This window comes from Lepisma saccharinum, chromosome 2, assembly GCF_977018435.1.
Source record: "Lepisma saccharinum chromosome 2, izLepSacc3.1, whole genome shotgun sequence".
Taxonomy (NCBI): Eukaryota; Metazoa; Arthropoda; class Insecta; order Zygentoma; family Lepismatidae; genus Lepisma; species Lepisma saccharinum.
The window spans coordinates 24,249,580-24,273,494 of record NC_139230.1 but is presented as its reverse complement, the minus strand read 5'-3'; the positions used below and the strand labels follow the sequence as shown (position 1 = coordinate 24,273,494).

Genomic DNA, 23,915 nt, shown 5'->3' with positions numbered 1-23,915 from the left:
CATCCTTCACACACTTACGTCAGTGAAAAGCAATGGTTTATTTCCCTCTGGAAGCCTAAAACGTACATAAATTATCTTATTATCTTGCCAAATGAAAATTCAATATCTCTATGCATGATTACCACGCCAGCAAGTTTACGAATGGAGGGAAAAGTACGACAATGGCTTCAGTTCGCAGGCAGATGGGTGGAATGACCTCCGCAATGACTCATAATCATAAGTGACTGCGCGTGCCTCCCAAAGATTCTTCTTCTTGAGATATACAGGCACTAACTCAAGACTTAAAAATATGTGTGGATCAGCAATGGATATATACTAAAATGCAGCAAACTTGTGCAATTCTACATGCAGAAATCTACTAGATAAAATACGAAAACAAATTAATTTGACTGTCCCTTGTACATATATTGTGTTTCTAAATTGTATCCGCTTCACGTCCTTCTGGTCAATTCATACTTTACCCTTCATTTTTTCATCACGTTCAAACACAAATATCCTGTCTTAGCCATGGAAATCAACAGCCGACCTGACCACAGTGACTTCAGTAACTGTAAAATGAAATAAACTCTAGGGTGCAACAACCAATTTCAAGATTAAGTCCTGTCAAACGAATCTTTGCGTAGAGAAGACGAAAGTAGAGTTTAGTGTTATAAATTTAGCTACAGATAATACTAATTTCTTCGGTATTGTGGAGGACTCTCTGAAAGACTTCTGCAAATCGTGTATCCGTAAGTTCCATCAGCAACAAAGTAGAAATTACTTACTGAACTAACATTTCGCACAATTGACGGCAAAAAATTTACTTATTTCATGAGAACGTTTACATTTTTGTTACAAATGTGACTATTATATTGTTTTTTGGGGGAGGACTAAATCATCCCTCGCAGGGATAAAAATGTATCCTTATTACTGGGGATAATTGGGTCTACGGGGAGGGGGATTATGTGTCTACGTCCCTGGCAGTTACCCTTTAAAGTAATGGTTTGGTAACAGTAACTAACTTACATTCCAAAACGAGTAACTGTTTTTCTTTTTGGCAAAGTAACTTTACCTGCCATTCAGTGTAGCAAGTGACTTCCAAAAACTGGCTGTAGATAATGGTTTCCGAGATATTATAAAGAGCTGCAGCGTTCTTCGTCGCACACTGCACACCGCTATCCTACATCGTGATATATTGTTTTCTCGGGAAGTTCGATATCCCTGCGTCAAGTTGTTCCAAACTTTTCGATGGAGATTCACTTTTCGCGGTGACAGCAGTGACGTCATGAACAGCTGGGAAGGCGTGGATCCCGGCCCCTGCGTGGGTCGAGTTTGGAAACAAAATCTGCCCACTGTTTCCTAGGTCATCGCACATCGTTACATTTATGAAGTGAGCATCGGGTTCGAATTATTGAAGGGTTGGGCGGATTTCCTTCGACGTTGCCGTCGGCATGATAACAGCGGCGGCATCCACTCAACAAATCCATATTTCCAGCCGTGCCTCGACTGTCGTTTACCCTCCGTCTGAGACCAGGCAGGTGGAGGTTCCGACACTGGTGTCTGCAATATTTGCATAACATGATAGCTAACGCTGGCGGAAGTCGTGACAGTGAAGATGGAGTGCCGTTCTTATTAAGTGTGCCTTAGCAATATCTTGAACCTTGCTCCCACTTCAATCTCGGAATCTGCTTACTGTGCTTGAGCTCTGGCAAGGGAATGTCGCTAGTTAATGATAAACTTCCACGAAGTTTGTATCAAGATCCATTTTGATAAACGTGGGATTCGAACCTCGGAACCTTGTGTCCCCACAGGAATCGAACTTGCACGTGTTGTGCTGCTTTTAGCAAACTATACTCCACCCCATGAGTCTGTGGAGCAACGCCGCGCATGACGGTAGAGAAGGGAGAGAATAACAGTGAGCGGAGCGAAGCAATCTGGAACCTTCGGTAGTGAGATATTGGGTCGACGGGCCTTCCCGATGGCATAGTGGTAACGTCGTCGTCTTCTAATCAATGGGTCCCGGTACGATAACTGGTGGAGGTGCATAGTGGTTCGGCTCCCATTTTGAACTATGGGTCCAGTCTCAGTTAGCCTTTCTGTGAATAAAGTGGACTTAAAAATTCACTAAAAAAATCAATATTGGGTTGACCCCTTAACGCGTTTGGCAACGAAGGCAACTAGAAATAACTGAGTTTCATATTCATGATTTGTTCTAACATAGCGGTTTGGATGAATGATGATGATCTCAACGTGGCTGAAAGAACGATCCATGTCTTCCGATATCAAAAAGTCATTTAAACTTGTTTAATATTTCTATACAGAATATAGTTTTTATATTTTTATATTCGAGATTTTAAAAAATAACGTTTTACATAAAGTGTCCAGAATTAATACCACTACTGTATGTATGTATATATATATATATATATATATATATATATATATATATTAGGGCTGAGCCGATACCACCATTTGCCGATACCGATACTTGTATAGTTCCAGTAAAATAACAAGGGCTAGTTACTGAGTCCAAAACTCATCACCGCACATTAGAATTAATGATATAAAATACTCCAAATTATTCATATATAACATTATATAACTTATAATGTCCTGAGACATTTTATGTAAACTTCTTTTTACCCCCAGAGGATGCAAAAAAAGAAGTTTTTGAAATGTTGCAAGCATTGTTAAAGTCTTGCAGATACACTGAAAAAACCGGTGTATTTTTATAAGCATCCCTGCCAGAGAAAGTTATAGTATGTATAATAAAATATATGTAGTGCGTATAGCGTACAACTTGCACAAGGAATGCAAAATAAATACAAATGTAAACAAAATTCTTATCGTTTGGATTAAACTGGAGAGGGAGGAAAACGACGTAAAAATATACACAAATACAGAATAGCGCAAACTGACACAGTTGAAAGTACACGATAATGGAAGCAATAAAGTCTCAGTAAATATGGGTCTGCAAACGAGCCGTTTTCGAGATAATTGCGAATGTGTGGTTAGAAGCCGTCACTGATTGCATTTTGTAAACACAGAGTGCTTTACCCCTTAAGCCACGTCAGAGTATGTGTTACATGCATGATGGAGCACCGGCACATTTTCCTGCTACTGTGAGACGACATCTAACACACAGATATGATCAAAGATGGATAGGCCGAGGCGGGCCTGTACCGTGGCCTCCAAGATCACCGGATCTACATCCTTTGGTTTTTTGTGTCTGGGGTCACCTCAAAAGCGTAGTGTACAACACTCCCGTTGACACGGTTGAAGAACTGGATCAGAGAATTGTACATGCTTGTGATCAATTCCGAATTGAACCGGGGGTGTTCGAAAGAATTCGAAATTCAGTGCGGAATCGCGTACAGTATTGCATCCAGATGCAAGGACGACAGTTTGAATGAACACCTCCTTTAACAGGTACGAGTGTACAGTAATTGTAACATGTAACATACTAACGTATACTGTATTCCTTATTCAAGTAAGTAGAATGTTCAATAAAAGCAATGAGATCTCCAATGACTTTTTTAACTATATTATTAGCATTTTACCAACTAGGACGACGTTTACAAACAATGAAGTCGGTGGCGGCTTGTAACCACACATTCGCAATTATCTCGAAAACGGCTTGTTTGCAGACCCATGTTTACTGAGACTTTTTTGCTTCTATTATCGTGTACTTTCAACTGTGTCAGTTTGCTCTATTCTGTATTTGTGTATATTTTTACGTCGTTTTCCTCCCTCTCCAGTTTAATCCAAACGATTACTTATGATGCACCCTGTATAAAACATTTATGCTTCTGAAATTGCTTACAAAAACGATTCTTTTACCTTTTACTGATATTTTCAAATCCCAGACTGCTATTCAGAGATTAAGATTAAGAAATGAATCTATCAGTAATTTTAGAGCATTTCTAGGCTTTCAAATATAGTGCGTGGTTGGAGAGAGCCGAGGTGTCAATATGGGGCAAGTCGCCACGCTACGCCAACAGCTTTAAAATTAGATACTTTGATTTGTAATTATCATAGCAGCTAGATACCTGGTATTTCATTTGAATGAAATCAGTCTGAATTTTACATGTCTTTTCAGATCAATGGTCCTTCTTAGATGTTTCAGATTTGATAGTAGAAATTAAGACTGAAGGCGAGAGGGGCTATCCTCCTCACTTCCCCCCTCTCCGAGAAGTCTGAAATATCCATCATGCCTCGACCTTGCCACCTAAAACTAACCTCCAACGTAAAAATAAATCACTTGCGAACATAAGAATGAACGGTGTTACCTTTCTCTGAGGTCTAAAACTAAGCCATCAGCCCTGAACACAACGTTTAAAAACATACAGTAAACTTTTAATAAATCTAAGTGGCCAAGAAATAAACGTTCCTCCCTTCCCACGGGAGGAGATGGTTCATACACTCCAAAGCTCGCACCGTTAAAACTCGAAATGGCAGAGAACTGATGGTGTATCGGGACGATACTTGTCTGTCTCTAGTAGCGTATTTTTCTGTCCTTTCGCATAGAAAATATAAATTAGTAAAGAAAGCGTAAGGAGAGAAGTAAAACTTATCAGTCTCTTGATTCTATATCAGGCGACTAATTGCAGTGCAGTGACGCGATATTGCAGTCTGTCTACTTTCTCCAAATGATTTAAATGTATATAAACTATATATTCAGTTATATCGCTTGGTGCGGAAGGAAATCCAAACTCATCACTACAATTTGCAGAGTAAATGCCGAAACACGCCTTCTGTAGTTATTCTACTCTGAACAATGACTGTGTCGTCTGACCAAGTCTAAATTTGGAAAGGGAAGGGGGCCTAGACTTGAAATTCCAAGAACTTACAAGGTTCACCTTTTCTCATGGCTGATAACCTTTTTGACAGCAAGAGGCCTGTCCATAAGGAGTGTTCGGAAAGTGCACCGGAAGATTTAAAGTTAAGCTGTCCTCTGTACCCCTCCCCGGTGTATTGTTATATGTGAGCGCACTTGTATGTACAAAATACGGGAGGCTTCAAAGCAAAGCTGGAAACAGAAGCAGCGAATTCCTAAGGGGATACTTGATTTTGCGGAGACCTGACTGCGATGTCACGTGCTTCTTGCTGTTAACGGAAACTTGAGTACACGTTCGCAAATCTAGTGCAAAAATATTTTTCCAAATATTCTTCACAACCAAGATAAGTTGAAATTGATATAGTCTCATTTCTTAGGGCGTGACTGGGGGGAGGGGGAGCAAAAATACAATCTTGCCCCTCCTCTGTGGCTTCTTCACATCAGGCAATACTGATAGCACTTGTGGGTAGAGGTGCAATAACCAAGGGAGGAACTTCCATTTCTTTGCCATTTAGATTTATTAAAAGTTTACTGTTTGTTTCAACCGTCATGTTCAGGGCTGATGGCTTAGTTTTACACCTCAGAGAGAGGTAACAACATTCATTTGAGGCTGGATGAGCCCCGGAACCGCTTTATGCCGGGACAAGGCCGGAAAATTACGACCTTAGGTCACCCACCACGGGAATCGAACCCTACCGACTAGACCACCGCGTCGTCTCGAATTCTTTCCCACCTTCAACTTTTTACCTAGAAGGCTCAAGCTTCATCTGCCCCCCCCCCCCTTTTCGGTTCGGAGAGGAGTCATTGCATCCGTAGTTGCAGATGGAAAAGAAGAGATTTAAAATTAGGCTGCTGTCTGACCCCTTCCCATCGGGTTACGCTGGGTTGTTTCGCACCGACAGCATCTGTACGTAAAATCGAAGGGGCGAATTCCTAAGGGGATAATTCCACCTTCTTGATTTGCGGAGACGTGGCTGTGATTCTTATCTGCACATTAGGGTGTATCGAAAAAAACTTTTTTTCGAAATGTTAAGGTGGCTAGTGCGGAAAAGTGGCCATTTGTGACCAAAAACACGTCTGATTTTTTTCAGATTTTTTGGAGGTCGTTTAGGTGGCGCGCATCGACCTTGAAGTTTTGATAGTGATTTGGTTATGCAACACGCACAACAATTTCACAAAAATGTCATTATTTGGCTATTTCATGTGTTTTTTTTTCTGCATTATGGTCATTTATTGTTTTGTTTATGGCAAATATGTTACATTCGTGCCTTAGGGGTGGTTTCCTATGCTGTTTACGTATGCTTTTGGTAAAAAATTGTCAATTTGAGGCTAAAAACTCCATATTTTTCTATTGATGGTTTCCAATTGGTTTCGACTGTGTTTTATTCGAAGGTTTTCCGATATAAAAGACTAAATAAAATATTTTGGCTTTGTAATTGCTAACAGTTTCTCAATTACTGTCCAGCGCTTCGCTTCGAGAGATCTGATTAATAGGGTCATTCAACAAAACGCATTCTTGGCCCATCCTGAAAATCTCCTGCTGGCTTTAATAACCGACAAAATCCCAGAAATAAGAAGTTTTGGTTGGCAAAGAATTAAGAAAGCAAGAGGATTGAAAAAAGGCAAAAGAATTCGCACTTTTGTTTTACCAACCATCAATTTTAATGCAGACCAATACTATCACATGGTTGATTGGGCTTCATGCTCCCTCCACGAGCCTACGTTGGCCAATAATATTACAAATGAAGAAGTAGATGACTACATTAAGAACAAAAATATAGCGGAAATTCAAGACTTCCCCTGCCACACACAAGGAGAAAGGACTTGTGAAAATTATCACAGAGGCTGCTTCTTCAGTTTTCGGTGCCAGTGCACGTGATGGTTACATCAAAGCGAAATTGGAATCTAGAGAACATATGCCGACATTTCGAACAAAAAGTAACTATAAAGTTCAAGGAGAAAACTAGAAGAAAATCTTGGCCTGCCCCTTAGTAAAATTATGTTTGCCAACATCATTTGGGTGGGTGGAGCTCGCAGTCCAGCCCCTCCTCGTGGTGAGCTCTGGGTTATTTTCAAATCATAATAAGTTATGAAAATAAGCGAAGCGCTGGACAGTAATTGAGAAACTGTTAGCAATTAGAAAGCCAAAATATTTTATTTAGTCTTTTATATCGGAAAACTTTCGAATAAAACACAGTCGAAACCAATTGGAAACCATCAATAGAAAAATATGGAGTTTTTAGCCTCAAATTGACAATTTTTTACCAAAAGCATACGTAAACAGCATAGGAAACCACCCCTAAGGCACGAATGTAACATATTTGCCATAAACAAAACAATAAACGACTATAATGCAGAAAAAACACATGAAATAGCCAAATAATGACATTTTTGTGAAATTGTTGTGCGTGTTGCATAACCAAATCACTATCAAAACTTCAAGGTCGATGCGTAAACGACCTCCAAAAAATCTGAAAAAAATCAGACGTGTTTTTGGTCACAAATGGCCACTTTTCCGCACTAGCCACCTTAACATTTCGAAAAAAAGTTTTTTTCGATACACCCTACTGCACATGGATCTTTCTGTCACGTACTTTTTGCTGGGACAGGGTATAGAAGATGAGCAGGCTATACTCCGTCCCATCTATCTCTGGAGCAGGCGAACGGAAACAAGTCTCTGCGCAAGTAGTGGCGCGAAACGGCTCCACCAATGAACACGTGAGAGGGAGCGGGTTTGCGTGGAGGGGGAAGCGACTGCAGTTACCAGCCTTCGAGCAGCGTGTACTGCTTCGTTCTGGCCACTAGATTCCCCCCGCTTGTTTGACACTATGCGTGGCCTTGGTCCAAAGATAGTTGGGACAGGATATAGATGTAATTTTTACTTTTGTAGCCATGGTGAAAAATCTCATCGTACTCGTATTTAATACTTTAAGCATATCATTCATTTGTGCACAATGCAAACCACATTTTTTCAAATTCCATGTGTTATTTTTAATCCCTCAAAGCAAATAAATGAAAGCATAGACTGTCTGTTCTAATTTAGGAGAATGTTCGTCGCTTGATGGATACATCAATAAAAGCCAGATGTATTAACAACACGCACTTTCTGAATAACAAATCAAATGACACTGTTGTATGAAATACAAGGAATGCTATTCATTTTAGTTTCATAATTTTTCTTTAATAAATATTCTCTCTTTGATTAATATTGATCATATGAATGTTAATAATATTTCTACGGAAAAGTGAAATGTATATGAATGTTGAAACTGATACTCGTTGTTCAAATAGCAGTTCAAAAGTTCAATAATAGAAAAATATATTTTTTATACCGGTGAACTATATTTGTGCAGCTACTAATTATAAATTCTGAAACAGAAATGAATTTCTAAGTTTGTAACTGTATTAGAAATTCGGAGTTACTTGTTAAAAAGTGAATGAAGTTTAAGGGCCTCCCCGATGGCGCAGTGCTAACGTCATTGCCTTGTAATCAAGGGGTCGCGGGTTCGATACCTGGTGAACCACATAGTGGTTCGGATCCCACTTTAAACTGTAGGCCAAGTCACGATTAGCCTTACTGTGCATAAAGTGGACTTAAAACACCAATTCAATCAATGAATGAATGAAGTTTAATTCAATGTGGCCATAACGTTGTCCTCAGCCTCTGACATGAAAACAAGATGCCAGATAGCAAATACCCACCACAGAGTTTATTATTTATGCGCTTTTGAGAATATAATAGCATTGAAACTTGATTCACAAGAACAAGGTGCTGGCTTTCTATTTTTTGTAATTTTGTTATTTAGTTTCGCTTTTCTGCCACTTTTGGCTGATATCATCGATGAGAATTGAGTGATCAGATGAAATAGATGAAGGGACGCTAAAGAAAAATCCACTTATAAGCCGGGATTCGAATCTGGGAACTTTGATGGCGACCTCCACGGTGGGGTGGTCATCGTAACGAGTTACGAAGCCAGAGGTAGTACCAGGTTCAACCCTGGTTAGGGCATGAATGTATTTTGTGTCTGTCTCATCATTCATTCATCGCTCATCGTTGCGATTAAGCTAAGAGGTGCAAAAGAAACTGAAAAGAAAAAGACGAGACAAGGATGAGGTGGTTATTAACGGTGCCTGGATGAAAAATTTCGATATGAGAAGGATTATATTTTTTGTTCTTCAATTTGTTTTTAATATGTAGTTGACATAATTGACGTGTACCTACACAGGAGCTGGTCGCTGAGATGCTTGGGGAAATAGGCTCTTAATCTTAATCCCTCACATGCAGAATTATATGGAGATCAATTTACTAGCAACTGACATGGCATAGTGGCATTGTAACGTCATCGCCTTGTAATCGGAGGGATCCCACTTTAACCTGTGTGTAAACGGATAAATCACTCAACGAAGCTTCTTACCACGAAATTTAATAATATTTTAGGCTATGGGCAGTCTGAGTAATATCGTTATATTGTAAACAAGATGTCTTCATTTGATATCATCTCGCAGATATCATCTCAGCACTTGATATCATAATAGCACTAAAAAAGTAAGTAAGAACGATTTAATTTAACGTTTTAGAAGATTATATCTAACCATTCGCTGTATTGATGAACAAATTTGTACTTGATTTATTTTATCCGACAGGCCGCTAAAGCATAGATAATGTGGCAGTTTCCATCTGAGAGGATTCCACCAGTCATGCTCAATAACCTGGTTCAGCAACCAAGACTTCATTAATCAAATCCCCTCCAACACCAATCATTACCGCCTGATGAATCCAATGGCGAAAGGTACTTACATATTCAACACGTCTAGCTATTCATTAATTATTCATGCACATAATACAAAGCTTTTTCGCACTTCAGTTACCATTTGACAAGCTATTGTGTTCATCGTGATTAGTGGGTGCAACAAGGGAAAAATCTGGGGATCAATTTTTATTTGTTAAATTGTTTGCAGAAAAGAGACGCGATTAAGAATGCATTTTAACATTTTATTCCATAAGATATTATCTCTTATCTGTTGAAAGTTCGGGTGACCCTTTTCGAAGACACACAAATGTCAACCTTTCTTCCACTTAGTACACCCTGGACTGCATGACTAACAAGGCTCTGGCGTCTGGACGCATGGCCGGTATAATCCTCCGTTGGGCTCGTGTCGTGTGCTGTCCTTTTGAGTTTGTGATTGTCCTTTCATCCATTTATTTTATCACCATTCATCCTCATCTTCGCGATTAGCCAAAAGTGACAGAAAAGCGAAGTAAAATTAAGCATATCAATCAATCAAAATCTGTCGAAAATTCTTGTTATGTATTTTTAAGTATATAGTAATTTGCTTTGTGGTTTCTAGTACCATGAATGACAAATATGTTGGAGCATTTTTATTCGAGGGTGGGGTGGGGTAGGATTTCCAGGCAAGTTTCGCCCAAAGTTCTAGGCTACTTTACTGATAGGAATATGGTAAAATATTATATTGTCTTGAAACGGAAATTCGCGTTTCACCTAATGCATTTTAAAGGTAAATATGTTTAAATGAACAACATTCTGATCAATGATAGGGAATATAAATAAAATATTTTGTAATGATACTATTGTAATAATCCTTTCTCTCAATATTATTGTTAAATTTGTGTGTGCTTGACACACAATAATATCTTACGACTTCTGTTGGAACATATGTTTTACTTAAGTATTAATAACATATTTATACTTATGCTTTGTACTTATGAGCAGATTTGGCTAGAGATCATAAAACATAAAAGCAAAGGTAAATTTATCGCCTCCGCATTGTATCGGACTAGGCTCTTCTGTGCAAGTTATTGTTTTTCTTGCTTTTAGCAATAACTATTACAAAAATAATTTAAGGTGTCATTATTGAGGTGAACGTACATTACTAACATAGGAGTCCAAGATTCGAATATTGTACCCAAGAATAAAGAGGTGGAAAAGCGAACATTGTCAACATTAAGTAACCAGTCTATATTTTTTTGTGTACCCGCAGAGGTGATTAAAAATCATGCAGTTTCTCAATGCTATGTTGTGTTTCTAGTACGACATATTTGTCTCGTACAGGGATACGCGTATTATTCAATGCGTGAACCTAGAAACTTCAGATGTGGGATTGAAAATCAATTTTAAAAGAGCTGTGTAGGTTATAAGCAGAAGTGAACATTTGTGATATGTTAGGGAAAACTGGGTTCCTTTAACTGGTTTTGAAACTTATTCATTCATGTATATGTCAAACATAAATTTAAGAATTATATTGATAAAAATATAGAAATTTTAAAATGTCGTCATAACAAAATATCCCCAATGTTACTTACCAGGAATTTCCCTCATTTAAAATATATCCTTTTACGAAATACGAATTAGAGGTGGCTGGAATGCCATTTCGTAAAAAATGGTGGACATCTGTTAAATTTGATTATCTATGTTGATAAACCATTAGGCGAAACGGGATTAGGCAAAACGGAAAGTCATCCATGTGTTTGCATGCCACGTATCTCTTACGTGGCCATGTAATGTTTGTATCGTAACGCACGTGACATAAAAATCTATTAATTTCTCTTACATAACACCATTTTTTTGCTACATTTGGGTAATCGCGGCGATGAGGATGAAATGGTGACTACATGAAATTCATGAAAGGACACTCACAGTCCCACACCAGAACTCGAACCTCGTAGTCTGGAACTATCGTAAGGAAATCGCTCAGTACCGTCGGCCATTTAGGAAGCTGCACGAATGAACGTCAAACCTCAACAATTACTAAAATTGTTTTGATGCGGTAACATAGTTTGGACTGATAGAAATTAAAGCATTAACAGTTTGGTATTCGAAAGTGAAATTTTCCTAAATCTCCTCAATTATTGGAGCTTCTTACTATCTTACCAGCAATAAAAATTTTCATGTCGCCTGTTTCTGTATTTTACATACATGATCGAACAGTTGGGGGTTCTCTATATGTATTTTAATGGTTTCTTTTTAAAAAAATCACAAAAAACCGTGATGCCCAAGGAGTGGGTGGTGGGGATCATAACCCCCTCCCTTTTGGTCTTTAAAAAGGAATGCCAAGTGCACGTAATGATGGTAAAATATACAAGAGAACTGGCTACTATAAAAAAGAAAACCTAACGTTCTCTTTCCAATCATATCTCCCTTACAAAATTCCTAGGCAGGCCGCTGCTAATTATCCATTTCCTGATGTACGTTTGTTTGTTTTCAGTTCGGTTTCTCAATCAAATTTATGCATAGAAAGGCCAATCAGGACTATCCTTACGGTTAAAGTGGGATTCGGACAAATATCTTTCTCCACAGGGTATTATTGAACCCGGAACCCCTTGATTTCAAGGCGACATGTTACCATTCCGCCATTGGGGTGGTCTCTATTTATTCTTGGGTACCTCGCTATATATATATATATATATATATATATATATATATATATATATATATATACACACACACACATACATATATCATGCTGCCTTGATTCATACATTTATAGTACACTTTACTAATGACAAAATCTATATGACGTCAAAAACTTCAAGGTTACTGTGCATAAAGTGGACTTAAAACACCAACTCAATCAATCAATAAAAAACATCAAGATGATTTACTTCAGAAAATATTTTTTGTTTAACTTAAATGAATTTTCGTGGCAAAATGATATCGCGAACAATTGCACTCATGAGATCAAGTTTCAGGAAATGTAAAAAAATGCTTAACTGTTAAGTATTTGTACCTGCTCCTACAACACACTTACAAGCATTTTTCAGAAATGTCTCGTCTGGACACAATGATCTACAAATAGAAATGCAACAAAAATGCAAAACCCACTCCGAGAACAGTTATATTTACTCTCTCTGTGAAAAATTTAATATTTTCCTCTGAGAAACATTTTCAGTGTGACCTATTGACTTGGGACAAATTTTAGGAATTTATGCTGTGTTCTATTTGTTGGTTACGCTTCAACCGAATAGATTTCTGAATAGTCTCTGAGCTGTTGAACTGAGAGAAACATTGACGTATGTTCGACTCACGTGACATACCTTCCTAAACTTCCTTAACTCACCTCCATTCATCCTCGCTGGAAAGTTCCAATTACTTCGGTGACGGATAGGGTGGAAATGGATCAGTTGTTCCCGGCACGTGGAGGGTAGAGGGTTGGCAGAAAGACTGCTGATGAGGGGGAAAAGCTCTGAGGAGGTGCGCAGAATAAAAATAGCGGCTGATTCCGAAAATTGAAATGGCTTAGGAAAATGTGGGTGAATACAAATATTCCCCTTCAGTTTTGAATCATCTCCTTACCATGTTATCACAGGTACTTACCTTGGATTAAGTTCACAATGCAGTTTTTTTTGTTTGTTTTTTCTTCAGATGATGCTTCTAGTTGAAAGGTATTCACTATAAATCCAGCTAATTGTAGGAGGGGGGTCACCAGGCTTCGCTGACTGTTACATAAACCGTTACTAAAAACTAAATATCCTCACCAAGGCAGTAATTTATTTTATTAAAAACATAAACTAAACGTAACGTTTCAACCTTCTAGCAAGGTCTTCATCAGACTCTGTATCAAGTACAAAAGTAACAAGATACACAAAAAGGGCATTATATATACACAAACATTACTCCCTCCAGACTATTAGAAAGTTGTTAGGAACTTGTTAGGAACTTTCTAGCAGGTGGCTTTCACTTGCCAACTGTACTTTCACCTAAAAGGTTGAATATATATATATATATATATATATATATATATATATATATATATATATATATTCATATAGAATGTGGTTGGACTTTTTATCTCACGCTCTTTTTCCTTCATTTTTTCCCTTCTCCTCTCCTCTTTCTCTCTTGTCCTTTCCACTCTTTCTAACACCTTCTTCCATTCTTTGTTAAACTTCAGTCCCCCATTCCAGTTCATTATGTCTTCTTCACCTTTCTTCTCTATTTCCTTGGCTTCCTTCCATTTTCTCACTAGCATTCTCTTCTCCCTTCCTATCTGCTTAGCCTCATCCCACTCTATGTCATGTCCTGTTTCTCTCGTGTGTTTAAATATTGCATTTCTCTCTCTCTTAAGTCGTACATCATCCCTATGTTGTTTAAACCTGTCTTTCAGCCTTTTTTCGTTTCTCCTATGTACACACTCCGACATTCTTTACATTTCACTTCGTAGATAATCCCCTCCTCTTCCTCTTCTCTGTTCTCCTTTTTCTTTCTTGCATTCTTCGCTATTCCTAAGATGCTTGTCCCTCCCTTCCTGTAAGTTTTAATTCCCGCTTTCCTAAGCACTTTGCATATCTTTTCTGTGGTCTTTCCCATACTCCTTATTCCAAACCTTCTCTCCTCTTTTTCTTTCTCTTCCAATTCTCCCCTGCCCGTTTTCTTACTTCTCCTGTTTATGTCCAGTCTATCATGCTTCTCATAGCCATTCTTTTCCAGCTGTTTCCATAGGCTATTTATTTTGCCTTCTTTTTCACATTCTTTCACGCATCACTAGTATTGCAAAACGCCACCCTCTGACCTGTCTGTTTAAACTCGTGAGATATGGTCATTAATCTCTCACTGAGTGAAGTTATTGTCCAATATTATGAAATAAAATACTAATAACAAATACGTAAATATTTTAATATTATATTAACTCGAATCATTCAATCATAAATGCATATAACTTTCTTCAAGAATTGACTTTTCTCTGCCAGCCCTGCTAAATTTTCACTTTTCATCTACTGATTTATACGAGGGGTGCCCAGAAAGTAAGTTGCAATTAGTAGGGACCTTGATTTTTCGCAAACGTGAAAACCGTGAAAAATGTTAATTGCTGCAAAGTTGTGTTTGTGAATGTGCAGTGATGTCTGGACACATTTCTCGCCCGTTTGAAATATCGAAATAACGCGAATTTGGCATAATAATAATAATAATAATAATAATAATAATAATAATGCGAATTGTGTGCGTTTCTAGCGATTTTTTTTAAAAATGTCAACACTGTTAAGCCTTGTTTCTCTGTTAATAAAACATTAAAATGCTGACCAACGCAAAATTTATAGTGTAAAATATATACACTAAAAGCGTAACATTTCCACCCTCTAACAGATCTAACAGACCCTGTTAGAGGGTGGAGGCGTTACGTTTTTTATGTTATATTTTTATACTATAAATTTTGCCTTGGTCAGCATTTTAATGTTTTTAAAAGAATGTCCTAAAACAACGAAAAATTCAGTGAAATCCAACAGTCTTGTATTTTCTAGGCTTAAAGAAACAAAATGTGCCATATTTGTGTACATAAAACGTGCAAGTTTTCACATTTTACAAGAGTAAATTATAATGCTTGTTATACATGGAATACTTCCGACAGCCACTTTAAATCATGTATTTTCCACGATTTTTTCAACTTCTTTCAAAACAATTTGCATCACAGAGCAAAGTGGCAGGGTTCTAACAGGAGATCGAGTGCGTATCTACCGTCACAACGGAGCCGTATCTTCAGTATTTGTCGCGCGAGAAATAATGGAGCTCAGTCATTAGGGCGTCTGACTACCATGCGAGAGACCCGGGGTCGATCCCTGGCGGGGGAGAACCGGGATATTTTCCACCCGTTCAAACTGCTCCGGCACCCACCCAGCGTCGTATCAAGAGGGTACCTGGAGGAAACGTTGGGGGGTAAAGGCAGCCAGGAGAGTAGTGCTGATCACATCCCCCCACCGTTGGCCGTGTTCAAAAAAGTGTGGGATCCTAACTCCACACCCCCTAGACGCCTTCATAGCTTGGTGCAAAGCACAGGGGAGCACTTTACTTTTACTTCCTCAAAAATCTGTTCCAACATGTCAAACTGTCATGAAAATACGTAGACCATGTGACCTACAATTGAAGATAATAGTTTAAAAGCACTATGGAAGTATGAGTTTTGGTATATTTGGCAGATAAATGTTCTAAAACAAAAACGCGAATTTTGGGAAACGTAACACTAACAAGTCAAAAAAAAATGCCACTTTTTGTGCCATAATATATCGGTATCTGTCACGTGAGATTGATTGATTTAAAATGTTTGGGTGCGTCGCTACTTATGGTCATTATGCAGCCTTCAGTATGTACGGGGAAAATTCCATTATCTAGAACTCTTACCTTAAAATTAAAAGGGGGGTATGGAAAATACTTACTTACTTCTTCTTCCCCTTCGTGCTGTTAGGCGTCGGGGTCCTTCAGCCATCTGCTAAAACTCTTCCTATGTTGTGCCATTCTCTTAACTTCCATTAGTGCCTTTCCTCTTTTAGTAACCATCTCTGACAGGTATTGCTCCCATTCTATCCGAGGTCTTCCTGTTTCTCTCCTTCCTTCTGGTCTTGGTTCCATTACTTGTTTCGGTATTCTTTCTTCTCCCATTCTCATGACATGACCATACCAGCCCAGTGTTCTTCTCTCTATTATCTCTTCAATTGATTCTACTTGTAGCTGTTCCCTGATTTTAGTGTTCCTGATTCTATCTCGTCTGGTTTTTCCTACGACTCTTCTGAGGTATTTCATCTCTGTTGCTGTTAATCTACTTTTATGCTTATTTTGGAGCGTTAAGCTTTCTATGCCATACAGCATTGTTGGTATAATTATGGTTTTGTAAATCCTTAATTTAGTATTTTCTTGTACCTCCTTTTTTCCTACTATTGTATTACTTATTTGGTAATATATTTTATTTGTTTTTTGAACCCTGCTTTCTTCTTCTACTTTTCCATCGGCTGTTATTATTGTTCCCAAATATTCATATGTATTCACTTGTTCTAGCTGTTCTCCTTGCCATTTTATTTCCAATCTCTTTTCATTTCCATGCTTTGATATATGCATTACTTTACTCTTCTTTGGGTTAACTATCATTTCTCTATCTTGTATTGGGCTGGCCAATTCTATTACTGTATTTTGTAGTTCCTGTTTTGTTGATGTTATTAATGCTATGTCATCAGCATACAGAAGTGATTGTACATAAACTGGTTTCAGTTTCCTATTTCCAACCTTACATTTTCGTGTTCGTGTTCTTGATCCATTAGTATTATAAATAGTAAGGGGCTGAGGCTATCTCCTTGTTTAACTCCTTTGTTAATTTTAAATTCTTTTGATTTCTCGCCTCCTATTCTCACTATTCCTTTAACTGTCTTGTAGACACTTTGTATTCTTCTTACTATTTTTTCTGAGACTCCTATTTTCTGTAACGCTGACTATAGTTGCTGTCGTGGTACTGTATCAAAGGCTGCCTTTAAATCCAGGAAGGCTACAAACAGTTCTTTTTCTCTGCTAAGAAATTTATCTATGGCTTGTCGTAGCGTGAAAATGTGATCTTGCGTTTGTGTTCCTCTTTTGGAAGCTGCTTGTTCTTCTTCTAACTCCTCCTATACTTCATCTCTTAGTCTTCTTCCTAAGATTCTTGTGTATATTTTTAGAGCTACTGAAGATAGACAGATTGCTCTATAGTTTTCACATTTTACAGTGCTACCCTTTATGTGGATTGGTGATGATCATGTTTCTTTCCCAATCTTTGGGTATTTTAATTCTCTTCCATGCTTCATTACAAATCTTCCACAACCATTCTACAACTTTCTTTCCTCCCATCTTTATTAGTTCTGGGTATACTCCGTCTGCTCCTGCTGCTTTTCCTAATTTCACTCTCTTTATTGCATCCTCCACATGTTGCATTTTTATTTCATCTCTTCCATCCTCTTCTACATTTACACTCTCTATTGCATCTTCTTCATTCACCTTCCCATTTTCATCTCTAACTGTGTTTTTGTAATACTTACTCCATGTCTTCAATATATCTTCAGTTTCTGTTTGGATCTTTCCTGATTCACCTTCTATGTTTCTTTTTCTCTTCCCATATTTTCCTTTCATTGCTTCTACTGTCTGCCAGAACTTTCGACTATTCCCTTGAAACTTTTTCTCTATTTCTAACCCAAACTCTTCCCATGATTCTTTCTTTGCTTGTCGGACTGCTTCTTTTGCTTCATTTCTCCTCTGAACATACTCATACCATTGCTCCTCTGTTTTATTTTCCATGTACCTCTTCCATGCTTGTTTCTTCCTTTTAACGATATATTTAACCAAGTTATTCCACCATCTTGATCTTTTCTTTTGATCTCCTACAGTTGTTAAGCCACAAACTTCTGTAGCTGTTTTAATCAATACTCTTTTTAGAATATTCCATCTTTCTTCTAATTCTTCTTTATCTTGGTTCTGGATACTTAGCTCTCTCTCCCTTTTGTTCAACTCTTCCTTCACTTGCCTTTTAAATTCCTTTTGCTTGCATTCTGTCCTTAGTTTTCCTATTTTAATTTTTGTGTACTTTGCTTTTTGTATTTGTTTAGGTTCCTGAAATCTTGTTTTCATTATTAGTAATTTATGCTCGGTGCTTAGTACTGCACTTCTGTACACTCTGACATTTTGTATTGCATACCTTGTATTTTCTGTGTAAGTGAAATAACCTATTGCACTTCTTTCTCTTCTCCTTTCTGATACAAATGTTATTTTATGTATTGTTTTATGTGGAAAAATGTATCTACTATAAGTAAATTATTGTCTATACAATATTCAGTCATTCTTTCTCCATTGCTATTTTTCACTGTTTCTGCTGTATGCTTTCCCATACACTCATTCCCCTTCTCTGATTCATTTCAAATTCTGGCATTCCAGTCTCCCATGATTATCACATGCTTAGCAAAGTCCTTAGCCTTATTCATGGTATCCTGTAGGTTGACATAGAAAATATCTTTTTCACATTCATTTGCATCCTCTGTAGGTGCATAGATCTGAATAAATGATATCTTCTCCTCCATTTCCATATCTACTCTTAATATTTTTGATATAATTGGTTCACAATTTACTATTTTCTTTGTACATTCTTCTTCAAATATTATACCTACACGTATATCCCTTATTCATCAGCATCTCTCCTGATCCTTTCCTTTTTGGTCTCGCTTATGCCTAAGATTTTAATCTTGTATTTATCCATTTCTTCTATTATCTCACATTCTTTTCCTGTGAGAGAGGTTATATTCCATGTTCCAATAATAATTTTCCTTTTCTTGCCTTGATCTGTCCGGCATCTACCTTATGTCTTCTCTGAATAAAATTAATTTCTATGCCACGTGGGTTATTAGCCCTACGGTGAGTCTAGCCGAATGAAGGGGCTGCCTTCTTATGGCTTTCCGGCCTGCCAGTTTGGAGGGTTTACTCCCTCGCAGTGTCACAGCCATTCTGTTGCTCCAACTCCGCCTGTAACTGTCTGGTTCTAGACTCCTTTGGACTGATGTCCTCATCGACTCGAGGCCAGTACTGAAGAGGCTGCTGCCCCTCTTCAGGGATTTTTATCGACTTCCCAGTCTAGATCCACAGTGTTTAGCAAAATCAGGGTCACCTCGAGAAGGATGTGTTCATCGAACACGCACTGCGGTCTTTGCAAGGGAGAGGTTATATGTTCACCTTACCCTGGGTCGCCCCTCGACCCCGTTTGGAAAGTAACTTTCCCAAAATAACTTCCAAGATATCAAACTCTCACGAAGAGTCATAGGCCATGTGACCTACAATTTGATACAGTAGTTTAAAAACACCATGAAGGTATAATTCCAGGTATTTGCCAGAAAATGCGCTAAAATGGAATTGTGAATTTTTGGAAAAATAACACCGAATAATAAAAAATAAGAAATAAAAAAAATACACCAATTTCAATAAAAAATAACAAATCAAGTTCCCTACCGATTAGGCATAAATAAAACAAGAATATCAGTAGTAATTTATTTACAGTGAGTCCTAACCTAATTTTCGGCATAATCACCACCGTTATTCTGGCATTTGTCGTAGCATGACACTGTATTTTGTATCCCCATGGCATCTGTGTGTGACAGCAAAGACTGGAACTATCTCTACCGCAGTGAAGCTGTCAAATCCTTGTCCTGCCAGAAACGTCTTCAGTTGAAGAAAGAGATGAAAGTCGGTACATGCAAGGCCAGGGCTGTACAGGGAGTGGGTTTTATGTATTAATCCACGCAAGAACTGCGCTCAGCATCTCCAGTGCCAGTCTTGCCTCAACCGCCGAACTGTTCATATCACAGACTGTGAGAAAATCAACAGTATTGCAGCGGAACTATATTCTGCGCGCACGTTTGGGTCTATATATGCTAAAATTTGCTGCAAACTTAACCTGTCGCGGGGCTTAGAACTGTCCTAAAACAGCTGCATTGCGACTGTACCAGATTACAGCTACATGCCACTTCTTCCTGCCCGCATGTGTGTGTCGCTCTCCGGGAACTAGTGTTGCGAACAGGCACCATTGGAGCTTTTTTCAGGACGCCCCTCGTATATGAACTTTCACAAGCTGTTATTAACAGTGTGTTCCTGTTTTAACGTTTGATTAGCTAACTCGGGTACCTATGTATAAATGCAAATCTATAAATTGCTTGCGTTAAATTTCTAATACCTACATACCTTTTCGTCAGCAATAATGGTATAATGCATGTTGTCAGCTTCACAGTACTTCACTTGGATATACTGTACTGAAGCAGAAATCCCATTGATAATGTAAGGAAATATGACACTTTCTTTTGTACAATTCAATTGTTTCACTTATATGTAAAAGTTAAGTTGTTTGCTTTACAGAGAAGAGAAGTAGCTTTATGCATCGAAAAATGAGTCCGCACTCATGGTTCTTGCAAGCAGATGTTTCAAACCTAAGTGGGAATATCAACATATAATACCAAGAATGGCTAAGGAGATTGATAAATTACAAAATGTATTTCTTAATCAATCACTCTTCACTCTAATCTCATTTAGTCGAACTTTAAAAATAATCAAGTACTTTATTTTAAACTTACTGCGTATGATAAAATTCCGTAATACTTCCCTAGCTTGTGAATTGTAATAATTTTCCAAATTCACTATTTTGCAGTTCGAATTCAGATCATAGAGAATAGAGAAATAAAGTCAATTTCATAGAAGATAATATTTGTACTTAACAAATCCATACCTGGATCTGTATGAGTTTATTATTTTCATTTGCAAAAGCATCGATTTAGTTTAGTTTGTAATTGTCAGGGAAAAATTTAAATTTTGTCCTGGAAAACCTGGAAAAGTCATGGAATTTCATTTCTGCTTGTTTGTAGCCACCCTGATATACATCAGATTGGGGTGTAAAATAGGCAACTTTATAGCAAAGACTAAGGGTAGTATGTGTATCAAGTTCAAGTTTGTATAATAACTGTAAATTATTATGTCTTCAGTCTGAACTATCAGCCTAAAATTTGGAAATTACTTCGAAAAAAAGTAAAATTTGTTTTTTTAAAAACATTTTTCATTGTGAAATTTAATCATTGTGTATTCAAAACAGTTTATATGCAGTAATGACTGAAATTAATTTCATGTCGATTGTAAACTTGTTTCAGTTTTCTTAATGATTTTTTAAAATACAAATTTCTGAATTTTAAAATCTCTCTATCGCCATGAAATTGTCATTGATGGGTTCCGATTGGCTTTTATCAGCATCAATTTAGTTTTAAATGAACTTTGATATACTTGGATGTTGTGGAAACACATGACTCTTTTCTTCTATCAAAAAATGATTACGTGAATTAAAGCGTTTTAGTTATCATTTAACTTGCATCGGGAGAACGAATTGATTAACAAGAACAAAAGTAAAACAAACTTATCAAGATGTATTAGAAAAGTGGCTTCGCTGTCTCTTCATAAATTTTGTTTACTGTTACACATAATTTATTTTTTATTTATAATCCATTACATTATGTTTAAAATTATGAGGTTTGGATTGTTGACCTAACTAACAGATTAGTAGCCCCTGTAATATGATATTATTTTATATTTCGTTTTCAGGAAATACGTTTGAAAATGTCCAGAATTTTATTCAGAACGTGTAAAAGAGAGAAGCTTCACATTCCTTCCAAATGCGTCGACACCCTTGCATTTCAGCAACCTCCAGCATTCTTTCGCTTCTCCCATTCCTGCATCTGCCGGGGAAGACTAATGGGGCAAGCGATCTGTCCTGAAGGCGAGGAAACTTGTCATCTCTGATCCCTTCCCTCATGAGAGATTGTTTCGCCCTACTCTCTGGCGTGACTCAGTGGTCTGCGGAATAGTAACGAAGCTATTTTCCTCAATCGTAGGCTACATCTCAGCCGTAAGCATGTCTTTTCACATTATCTGGCAGTTGCATTCGTTGGAACAATCATCAAATATTACGAAAAAGGTTTAAAGAGGCCTTTATTAACACGTAAATTATCCGAGGTGTCATGTCATGTTCCGTCCATTTTCGATGGGATGAATTTTATTTATATGGGGAAGGGAGGTAAAGATGTGGCTATGTTTTGGACCCAACAATGGAGATATTGTTGCGTTTCGTCCGAATATGTAGTCGAAATATTAGTATATTTCAACATCATCCTCTCACTGTTGTTACAAGTATGTACTGCTATGGGCAAGCTTATTGCCAATAAGAATCTACATGAAGATGAGTGATGATATAATGCAGTTGCTGAAGGGACACCCATGCCCAGACCAGGATTCGAACCCGGGACCCCTGGCGTCGCAGCACGCTGTGCTAACCACCCCCGGAAACCCATATCTTCTGTGGTATCCTCAATCCCTTCAACGTTCCGGCTGTCCGAATAAATTGCCTTTCTAAAAATATTGTACTCACGATTATAGATAAGGTGGAGAGGGGCGTGGCGGAGTGGTTAACAGCGTGCTACAAAGCCAGGAGCACCGGATTCGAAACCAGGCATGGGTGTTCTTTGTAAGTGTCCCTTCATCAATTTCATTATATCATCACTTATCTTGATCGCCGAGCTTAGCCAAAAGTGGCAGAAAAGCGACGCCAAATAAGGAAAATAATAAAAATAAGATGTTTTTGCTTCATTTTGTTATTTATTCAGATTGTTTGTAGATTCTTATTGGCAATAAGCTTGCCCAAGCAGTGCATACTTGTACCAGTGAGGGGGTGATGTTGAAAGATACCAATATTTCGACTACATATTCAAACGAAACGCAACATCCTCATAGTCGTGATTAGCTAAAAGTGGAAGAAAAGCGACGTAAAATAACCTAATTCAACTTCAATAGATGAAGGTTAAACTTGCCATTGATACACAAACAAATTAACCCCCTCACATTGCTTCCTAGTGCTCATCACGTGTCACGTTACCTTAGCTGCACAACGAAGCCAGGGATCGTAGGTTCAAATCCTTGATAAATCACGGAGGTTTCATTCTATTTGCTTCTTCTCTGGCCTCCAGGAGGTCCTTCTCGTACTGATGTCCTCCAGTACCCACTTCTCCTACTGAGATACAAGTAAGACAACTTCTTCCTTTCTTTTCCCTTTATTCGTCTCGTATTTACTAATCTCTAGACTTTTTACTAGCCCTTTACAAATTCATGGTGATGAACAACTTTTAATAGTTATAAATTAACAACTAATAGAGGCTTATAAACTTCCTACAACATCCAATTAGTATCTTTGTCAACCTTGAACCCTTAACATAATAACTTTTATATTAATATGTACACTCTACTCAATTAAACTTTCTTTTACTAATTTTTTCTCTCTAACTTTAAGATCTAAAGATTAATAATTGTAGACCTAACACACCCAAGCTTTAGCCACGGTTACAATGTAACCAAGAATAACTCACACTTTTCTGTGTAAACCAATTATTATTCTAGGTACAGAATAATTGGTTCTTGTTCTGGTATGATATTAAATCATACCATCATGTAAAAAAATGGAAATTACAAATTAAGGATAAAGAACAAAGATGAACGGGGGAATCCGGTAAACATTTTCGCGTATCACACGTTCCGGTATGATTTAAGGCACCGGGACAATAACGCATACCTAAGAATGTATGCGGGTGGAGGAGGACATTTTTCGGGGGTCCTCCTTAAAAATGAACCTTCATACATGTTATCATTCATATTCAGCCCCTCTTAACGTAGATAAGTTCAAAAGCGACGTAAAGCAGACAAATTGCAAATTGCTTGCTAGTAATTTATCTGGAATAGATGAGAAGTCTCATGATCCTTTCCAAATACATGCAACGAATATATAGAAC

At 37.7% G+C, this 23,915-nt stretch overlaps 1 protein-coding gene across 1 annotated transcript; it reads right to left on the bottom strand.

The window, feature by feature from the left end:
- Nucleotides 1-17,295: 17,295 nt before the first annotated feature.
- Nucleotides 17,296-17,859, bottom strand: LOC145981492 (uncharacterized). Its single transcript, XM_083114736.1, has one exon. It carries the CDS (start codon nucleotides 17,857-17,859, stop codon nucleotides 17,296-17,298), a length of 564 nt encoding a protein of 187 aa, XP_082970862.1.
- Nucleotides 17,860-23,915: the final 6,056 nt, after the last annotated feature.

What these genes read in the sequence shown, in the direction of transcription:
- LOC145981492 (XM_083114736.1), bottom strand. Translation starts at nt 17,859, where the DNA reads ATGGAAAATAAAACAGAGGAGCAATGGTATGAGTATGTTCAGAGGAGA.